A 9,954-nucleotide genomic window follows, 5' to 3' on the forward strand; every position below is an offset into this window, starting at 1 on the left:
CACGCAGCCTTCTCTTCTCCAGGCTGAACAGCCCTAACTTCCTCAACCTGTCTTCATACAGGAGGTGCTCCAGTCTCCTGATCATCCTCGTGGCCTCCTCTGGACTTGCTCCAACAGTTCCATGTCCTTTTTATGTTGAGGACACCAGAACTGCACACAATACTCCAGGTGAGGTCTCACAAGAGCAGAGTAGAGGGGCAGGATCACCTCCTTCAACCTGCTGGTCACGCTTCTTTTGATGCAGCCCAGGATACGGTTGGCTTTCTGGGCTGTGAGCACACACTGAAGCCGGCTCATGTTCATTTTCTCATCGACCAACACCCCCAAGTCCTTCTCCCCAGGGCTGCTCTGAATCTCTTTTCCACCCAACCTGTAGCTGTGCCTGGGATTGCTCTGACCCAGGTGTAGGACCTTGCACTTGGCTTGGTTGAACTTCGTAAGGTCAGCATCAGCCCACTTCACAAGCGTGTCGAGGTCCCTCTGGATGTCATCACTTCCCTGCAGTGTATCAACTGAACCACACAGCTTGGTGTCATCGGCAAACTTGCCGAGGGTGCACTCAGTCCCACTGTCCATATTGCAACCAATTTCAACTGAACATCCTAAACTAACTTTCTTTTAGTAAAATGCATGAAATCAGCTAAAACTGAGTCCCTACACCTTTCCCACCAGAAATCAGTGGACCCCTTACTACCAGAACAAGGCGGTTTCAGGATTAACTCCAAGGAAGAAACATCACTGTGGGGGTATTATACCACTTCCTGCAGTGTCTGGCTTTTCCTAGGATATACCAACTCCATTCCTGGGATGCAACAAGGCTTGAGCACAGACTCTGCATCCTCGTTCTTGTTCTTGTGAGACAGAGTGTCTATACTGAAACACTGAGTAATGAGAAGAAGACCAAACTGTAGAGAATGTCAGGATCTCCCAAACTTTGTTTTATAAAGAAATTTGAAATAAAATTATGTACTGAACTCATTTCCTTTATGTAAAATAACTATGCAGACATCCACTTAAAAAAGTATAGCTTAAGCACAGTTATGCACTTTCTCTTAGGTGAAAATGTCTTAGGTGATAAATGTCTACAGCAAAAGCAATCAAGTAGCCTTGAGTTTTTCCTTCTGCCACCTTCAGTAACATTGCTAGTGGAAGAGAGCTTAAGGTAGTGGACCCTGCTCATAGTATGGTAATAACAGGCATCGCATTGTCCTACTCTTACCCACTTGTGCCAGCTACTGGTCATTACTGATTCCTTCCATAGTTTTTCCTAACTCCTCCGTGTGTTGATCTTGCCTTTCACAAAGTTCCTTAAACAAGGAGGGAGGAGTACTAGTGTTTGTTTAAAAAATAACCCAAATAATTACTGAAAAGAAAGCCTGCTGCTTGCCTTTTACCACCACAATTTCATTCTGCTTCAGTTTCTGCTTCCTTTGCTGTCTGAGCCACTTGAAAGGTCCTGGACACAAAACAACTCTGCCATACACATACCATAAGGAATGTGTATATTCACAAATAATTGTGCATGTTTATTTTAGGATGTGTTTTATGTTGGAGGGAGACACACCCACCTTGTGCTTAAAAGGAAACTCTTGGGGAATAGGAATTTCTTTAGCCTGCTCCTCCCCTTATTGTTCAATGTTTCCTTGTACTGACAAGGACCGCTTCCTCTCCTTACCCACCTTCCTTCAGGCAAACCTGCATTTCAGCATGGTTTCATTCCTGCCATGGCCCATATGAAATTACATTGCTCTCCTGCCCTCCATGTTTCTTAGCAGTGAACAGTAGCCTGGTGGCTCTCCTGAACTGGCCACTGGCCCATACAGCCATCACTGTTCAAGTGTTTCTTTGAAACGATAAACTTTTTGGAGTGGGGTATTGTCTGAAACACTGCAACTGCCCACTTTCAAATGTTGTCCAGATTTAGGAATTAGCCTACAATTTAATTAAGGCTTATGAGATACCATATGCACTACCACCACCCCCTGTCCCCCATCAAGCAGCTTGTTTTGGGGTGAACACTTAATTAAACACTGAGGTTTCACATTTGCAGGGATATTTGTAGACTTGTCCCAGGCTTGTGGTCTTTGATGGCAGCCCAAGCAATTACTTAGCTCCACAATCCAGACACTAGTCCCAGCCTCGACTGGTGCCACAACCCAGTTCAGGCATCTTTTAAGATGCTGAAAGTGACTTTTTCTGACCAATGAACTTTTGTGGACCTGCATTTTCTTCAGGCCTTGGATGTTAATTGAACTCAGACGTGTGCTGAAGTAGGAGACGTTGAGGACAGGGGACAGAAATGCCCTGCATAGTTCAGTGATCTGCAGAGCTCCTGGATGGGAGTGATAATGCAGGTGGAGGGACCACATTGCAACAGTGCATCAAACCTAGAACCCCAGTGGAAACCAATGCAGACAGGTCCTGTCTGTTGCTGATTCTGCCCAGAAAGAAGGTATTGAAATCCACAGATGGAAAGTTCCTGAAAAACAGGTCGTAGAGGGAGAATATCCAAACAGGGACATCAGAAAGTCTCATTCAACTTCCATCAGGAGCTGCATAATTTCACTCTGCTGTAACAGAATAAAATTAAAACTTGTCTTCTAGAAGGCTTTGTTCTGAAGTCAGCAAAAGGTGGACTATATACCTTAGCAACATCTTTATCTTATTCCTGTAATGAATTGCTCACTTTTAAAACAAAGCCCTTATTTCCAGTTAGTGCTGCCTGGCTTCTATGTCCAGCATTTGTTATTGTTTCTTCCATGGGGTTAAAACTCCTTATATTATTCAGTATTTCCCTGGGGAAGATATATACTTCCCTACAGCTATGTCCTGGTACAGTCTTCCTTTTGGTAAACTGAACAAATGAACTCATTAGATCTTTGCAGTTAGACAGTTTCACCTTTCCTGAAGTCTTTTCTTTTGGATTTTTTCCAATTTTCCAATAGTCCCTATAAAATTAATGGGGCAGACCTATGGAAAGAATTCCACAGTGGGTACAGATGATGCTATCTACAGAGTTCAGTACTGTCTTTCACCCAGTTCTCACTATTCTCCATTAACTTGTTACTGTATCAGGTTGACTTGCTTGTCCATTATGATCTCATTGTCTCTAAACTGTGTAATTATGTGTAAATTGTTTGAATGGATCCAACTTAAGGATCCAGATCTGTTTATATAACTGCACTGCCTACTTTGTTAATTACCCTTTCACTAATCTTTATACCACAAAGTCAACTTTGTCATCTGATACTTTCCTATTTGCTCTCCTACTAAGGAAGATGTTGGACAGTAACAATGTAATCCCGGTCCCAGAACTATGCATCCCACCATTTGATGATGTTACAGAGGTTAGTACCACAAAGATCCATTACTGCCAGTTAGCCAGTCCTCAGTCTAATTAACCCATTCTGTTATATAGATGCTTTCCTTTTAAATCAGAATGCACTGCTAAAATACTACACAACCATCAGTGTATGCCTTTGCATTTATCAAGCAAATCTGTAACTTCTTCCAAAGACTGGAATCAAATTCTCCATTTGAGGCAACCTAAGTCCCAGTTATTGAGGAAATGAGAATAAGCAAACTTAAGAATAATGGTAAACACAGGAATTCATTTCCATGTCACTTGCTGAAACACTATTATAGACACAGAATTATTTGGACCGGGAGGGATAGGAGTTATTTCATGGTAACACTTTTAGTCTATGAACTAGGCAACGACATGAAACAACAAAGTACTTATCCTGCACCAGCAGCCATCATGCTCACACTCCCTCTCACATACAAGCATGACAATGCTGTCTAAGAACTACTACCATTGACAAGAGCCACATGTGCCAAGTGCTGCACAAATGCAGAAACTTCTGGAAACAGTGTGACTGCACTGTACAGTCAAATGAAGACATTTCCACACCTCAGCTACCAAAACAACTCCAATTTCTCACAAAGCAGGACAGAGGAGAAATTCTGTACTTCTGTTTCATCTTGTCTAATACATGGGTTTATATTTTGACCATGGTGCTTACTCCTCACAGAAGAAATTGGTCTGAGGGAATGTAGACAGAGCTTCCTATCAGAATAGCACATAGAGCTCCACTGGGAGTGAAACAGCACATGCTGCTTCACTGGGTTTGGAACTGGCCAGAACATGGGCACCAACTCCTATAGTAATGCTGCCAGGAATGTAAGGGAAACCAAGCAGAGTTGCCTAAAACTCATTTATTACTCTTCCAATACAGGAAGCTGTAAGTTCCAACCTGTAATTACAATTCTGCCAGCTGTCCAAGTCAGACAGTGAGAGTGTGTTTAAGCTGCCTATATAGATAAGCCATTTGAATGTCATTCTAAATTAAGTACCCAGCATAAACTGTGTAACCTGCTTCAATATGTTGGAGATTGAATAAATGAGGTAGCATGATTTACAGGGAAAGCACAATCTCTTTAAAGGTTTCAACTCATAAAACACCAATGCTGTCACTGGTAGGACCCCAGGATGTACTGTAAATAACTGAGATGTCATGAATTTTGCAGTATTTGCTGTAAAAGTAGTTCTTTGTTTTACAGCATGTAAATGCATCACTTACTTTGTACTTATTTCAGAGAAAAGTTTGAAATGACAAAAGTTACATAAAAAAATGGAAACAGGTTGCATGGGAGTCACTTAGAATGGAAATGGTATCTAGACTAAGATTTTCTCTTGACATAGGAGTGCAAGTCTTCCTTTCACAAGGGACCTCAGTCCCGTTTGACTTGAACAGGAATTAGATACTCGAGCATCTTCTGAGGACTGGGGTTTTAAGCACTTGAGATCTGAGGTTCTCTTCAAAGCCAGCAGGTGATTGGCTCCCAAATGCCTCAGACATTTATGAAAACCGTTCTGTGATTCTGTGATTTCAGCTTTTGCATAAATCTGATAATTTTGAAAAACATCTGTCCTCAATTAGGAGTGCATACTCTCCAAATGTGTGACCAAAAGTACTCTGTATATAGCAAGGTTCCACTAGTGGGAGGACAGACTGGTAGTCAGTAGTTAACTATCCCATGGGAATGTTGTCTTCTTACAAATCTTAATTGAAATATTAACAGATGGGCTGTCAGAGCACATCTCACTCTGCAGAAATACAATGCTGTTCTGTACAGTTATTGGAGTCCATCCTCTATGACTAGATCAGTGCATTATGACTCTGGGATATCAGCTCAATAGCTTACAAATTTCTTACTATGTAACTTCATTGCAACTATCTGTAACTGTAATACAACAGCATAACATCCCACAGAGAAACACTGCTAGGAAAGGGGAAACATCTAAATACAAAACAATAAGAAAAGGATGAATTTCAACACACACAAAAAAATCTTGACCCTGAAAATTCTCAAGCATTTTCACTGTCTCTAGCAGACAGTACATACAAGACTTTGGAGGGATGGAAGGGGCTGACTGTGAAAGCCCACATGTACATGACAGTTAACTGATCTTGTTCTAATCTTGCCATTTATGTGTCTAACTGTAAGTGCTAGTGGTATTTCCAATTTGGCTGTGATTTCACAACAGGAAGTTCCTACTAGAGCGGACAGCTTATGTACACCTGTTGTTTCATATATGGCTTCCTAGGAGCCAATGATGTTGGTTACAGTTCTCCAACAGGTACATAAGGCATCTTCCTCCCCATCCCTCCGGGAGCAGGAGGAGGAAGAAGTGGCAGAGTGAGCGAGTGGCTGCGTTGTTCTGAGTTACCGGCTGGGCTTAAACCATGACAGGCAGGTTTTCCTGTATCACTTTCATTAGCAGCTGAGAGAATATATAGTCTGCTTACACCTCTGAACAATCTGGAGTCTAACATATGTACATTCTGCCTGGCAGCACCACTTCAACTCCTGGCAAACAAAGTTGTACTCAGAAGCTGGAAGCTCCTATGAGACTGGGAGATGGGGGTCTGTCTCTTGCCTCATACCACAGATTTCCTGTGACCTTGGGTGGACTGCTTCATCTTTCTTTTCATACCAGTTCTGCATCTCTGAGGATAATCCATATCTCCCTTCCTGTTTTCCGTTTGTCATTATTTTAGCTTCTGTGGCATCAAGGCTTCCATATACGCCTGCACATACAACTCCGTGTACTGGGGCTGTGGTTTACTCACTCTCATACAAAGATGGCTAACGCTGGTCCCCGAGTTGTGTTGGTTAATAAATACCCCTCTCCTTGAGATTCAGTAGGAAGTTCTGCTTTGCACTGATGGGAGAGACATTCCTTGCATTGTGTGAATGTAGAAAACAAAGGCTGAGAAGGGATATGAGCACTCTATAAATACAGCCTGGAGGTAAACACCAGAGGAGGAAAAGAACTATTTTTAAGCGAAAGGACAGTGTAATCACAAGAATAAATAGTGATGAATCTGATCTGGAAACTAGAACTAGCCATGGTAAAAGGTTCTCAGTTTTGTGAAAGCGATAGGAGGAGAGCTACCCAAAAAGTTTTGGTTTAAGATATAATTTGATGAATTAACAAAAGGAGTAACATGACCTTGTGTTCTGTAACAATGGGTTCTGCTTTGGGTAATGAAGGTAGTCCCATTCAGTCTATATTCCCGAAAAAAAAAACCCAAACCTGCTAATTTAAGTTCTTACAAATGGATACATCTGATATTTCTTACACTGCTTTTTCTCTAACAACAAGATCGAATTAGAGACAATCTGATTTAAGTAATGGAGAGTTGAGGAAAGAGAGGTTGGAGCATCACAGATAAAGCAATTTTTGGCTGGCCCACTTAACGTTCAACTAAGTTTGTCTCCTGGGAGGGACAGAGTCCAGTCCAGACAGGATCAGAAAATAGAATGGAAATGTCACCACTTTTTTGGTTAGGAGGGTGTCACACTCCTCAATCTGAAGGGGAAAGAGAACCTTTTGGTTTAAACACAGAGGGGTGGTGCGGGAGCAGAGGGCTGGGTCTGACCCAGAAGGTCCTTTCCGACTGTATGCTCCTGTGCTTTGGCAAACAATGATTCACAGTTTCCCAAGACATTAAAGTTTTAAGGCAAGGTATCTCGCGGTGAAATCTTGAGGCTTCAAGATGTACCCATACAAGTGAGGTGCCCACCATAATTTTCAGGTTAACACAAAAGGGACCATTCATCTTCCTCTTTGGTTCTAGACGCAGCATTAGATTTTCCCAAAATGACTCGAGTTAGCAACAGTTGTTATCTGGATTGCTAGGGTTTTACACACACGGCTCGCCCCTGAAAATCTAAAAGTGTTGCGGAAAAATGTAAAGCTTGACCCGATGTTCCAGTGACTTCCTTTAATGTTTTAACGGTTGAACACCTTGCCTTTGATATTTGCTCCCTTCTCACCCTGTCTCTTTCACCTTCCTAATTTCCAAAAATTCTGGGAAGTTAGTGGAGGAAGGGTTTGGGTTTGCCATGGAGAGAAAATTCTGCAAAAAAAAAGCATCACTTCCTCCAAACTCAGAAACAAGATAACAGCAGATTTCCTACGGGCTCTGTGAAGGGCTCAGTGTTCCCAAAGGAAGGATGGGCGCAGAGCGCGGCCCCCACCAGGCGCGGCCTTCCCGATCCGCCGATCCCCGGACCCTCGCCTCGCCCGAGCTTGCTGCTCGTCCCCGTGCGGCGGGGCGAGCGATGGAGCCCGCACAACGCCGGGGTGCGGGGAGCGACGCGGGCAGCTAGCGAGCACCTGCCGGGCAGGAGGAGTAAAGGGAAACACAGTCCCAGGGTGCCCGGAGGAGGGGTGCCAACCCTAGTGAAGCTGCCGGCCCCGAAGGAGGGATGCCGGGACGGGGACGGGGTGCAAGCCCAGAGGAGCAGTGCCCGGACGAGGAGGGATGGGTGTGCCATCCCGGTGGTATTGGCTCTGGAGACGGGGAGTGCCGGCCCAAGGGAAGGAGGGTTGCCGGTACCGGAGGAAGGAAACCCGCCCGGCGCTTGCCAGCCCAGAGGAAAAGATGCCTGGAGGCTGAGAGCCATCCCGCCGGGCCCCCGCACTTACCGGCGTTGTTCATCTTCTACCGCAACTTTGCTTGCCGCTGCCCCGAGCGCTCAGCGCATTGTCCCGGGGGGCCGCCGCCGCCCTCGCCCCTCGCGGACGCGCCCGGCCCTGCAGCCCCTCCGGGGCACGGCGGCGCAGCGGCGCGGGCGGGGCAGAGGGGCCGGAGCGGCGGGCGGGGCCGGCGCGGGGGCGGTCAGTGCAAAGGCGCGGGGGGCCGGGCTGGGATAGGATAGGATAGGTCAGGTAAGGTCGGGTCGGGTCTGGTCCTGTCCTGTCCTGTTCTGTCCGGTCCGGTTCGGCCCGTGGAGTCCAGTCCAGGCATCCGTTGCCGCGGAGCGAGTCCGGTGGCTCCGGCTCCTACGGGGGGAAGAGGCGGCGAGGAAGGAGCACGGATGCCCAAGGGCGCGAACATTTCAGGGAGCAGAGCACTACCCTGTCCTTCTTTCCCGCTGTCGCGTGTTCACGTCTCACGTTCATCACTCGCTTTCCACAGCCTTTGGTCCGTCTCTGCAATTCTCCTTGGTTCCCCTCTCTCCATTCCCCCTCCTGCCTTCTCCCCTCCCACCGTATCTCCTCCCTCCATCCTTTCTCCTTCCATCCTTTTCCCCATCTTCACCTTTTTCCTCCCGACCATCCTTCACTCCTCTTCGACCTTTCTCCCGCTCCATCCATCCTAATCCGTTCACCCAGGCATCCACGCCCCCATCCGCTCCATTCCCCCACGGGTCACGACCGCCCGCCCCGGGAGCACCGAGGGCGCCAGGCTTCGGGAGTCGTCCCCCCTACCCCGGTCACCTGCCGCTGGAAGCGGCTTCCGAGCGCGGGGGAGCCGCGGACGGTCCCTCGCACGCAAACCACTCTTACCCAGAGCAGTTTCAGGCAGCGCCAGGCTGCTGCCTTTCCGCCTCGCCCATAAGCCAGCTCCTGCCTCAGTGAAGTTAACACGAGCATCCTGTGGCTGGGCCCTGTTTTCGGGTGGGCAGCAGCAGCTCTAACCCCCAGGCAAGGTTGGATCGCCCCCTTCCTCTCAATGGAGGCATAATACAGCCCTGCTGCCTTTTCCCGGGGAGCTCTGCTCTCACACACGAAAGAGCAACTTTGCACATTTCCCTCCCCGGGCAGAGGACCCCCGGGAGCACTGAGCTGTCCCCGTGGGTCCCTCCCTACTCAGGAAACAGCCGTTCCTCCCCAGGGCAGGCTGGTGGTCCGCAGCCAGCCCAGAGCGCAGCACCAGCAGGCTGGAGAGAGGGAGAAGCAGCACATCGTAGCTGCCCCTCGTCCAGGCAGGGTGCGTGTGGAGCACTCAGGTCCTACTTTGACGCTCTGAATGCTACAGAAATCAGGACTGTTGCTAACACCATCCTGAGCAACTTCACTTTAGATGCTGTTAGTTCTGCTTTTGCAAAGTACCTAATGAGTAAGGTCATCCTGCTGGCAGATGCTCTAGTATAGCCAAAGCTTTTTTCTCTGACCTTTCAATGCTGTCTCACTGTGACTGATAGGGTGCAGAGTGCCTTGCACATTAGTGCACAGAGTTCTGAAGAGAGAAAGCAGGCAGTGAGGGAAATGGGAAATCCTTCTTTCTGTGGGCTTCAGTCTCTCTCACTGAGGCTGGCATGCAGGAGTAGAATCACAGAATGGTTTGGGTTGGAAAGGACCTTAAGATCATCTAGTTCATCCACAGGTAGGGACACCTCACAATAGACCATGTCACCCAAGACTCCGTCCAACCTGGTCTTGAACACTGCCAGGGGTGGAGCATTTACCACTTCTTTGGGCAACATGTGCCAGTGTCTCACCACTCTCACAGTAAAGAACTCCTTCCTTATATCTAACCTGAACTTCCCCTGTTTCAGTTTGATCCCATCATCCCTTGTCCTATCACTACAGTCCCTGATTAAGAGTCCCTCTCTGGTATCCTTGTAGCCATGAGATCTTGTAGCTTCAAACTG

At 47.0% G+C, this 9,954-nt stretch overlaps 1 protein-coding gene across 3 annotated transcripts in view; it reads right to left on the reverse strand.

The window, feature by feature from the left end:
- The window catches only part of FGD5 (FYVE, RhoGEF and PH domain containing 5), a 90,517-nt gene extending 81,785 nt beyond the window's left edge, over positions 1–8,732 (reverse strand). For 2 of the 3 annotated variants that reach the window (XM_057417492.1, XM_057417490.1), the window contains exon 1: positions 8,619–8,732. In XM_057417492.1, coding sequence (XP_057273475.1) covers positions 8,619–8,670 — 52 coding nt within the window. In that variant the 5' untranslated portion in view covers positions 8,671–8,732. Of the gene's footprint in view, positions 1–8,002; positions 8,165–8,618 lie in introns of those variants that run through there. The other variant, XM_057417493.1, reaches the window with a different exon arrangement.
- Between the last annotated feature and the right edge of the window lie 1,222 nt (positions 8,733–9,954).

Source organism: Pezoporus wallicus, unplaced genomic scaffold, assembly GCF_028554395.1.
Source record: "Pezoporus wallicus isolate ANWC-B61680 ecotype Strahan unplaced genomic scaffold, APGP_CSIRO_Pwel_v1 contig_8542, whole genome shotgun sequence".
Taxonomy (NCBI): domain Eukaryota; kingdom Metazoa; phylum Chordata; class Aves; order Psittaciformes; family Psittacidae; genus Pezoporus; species Pezoporus wallicus.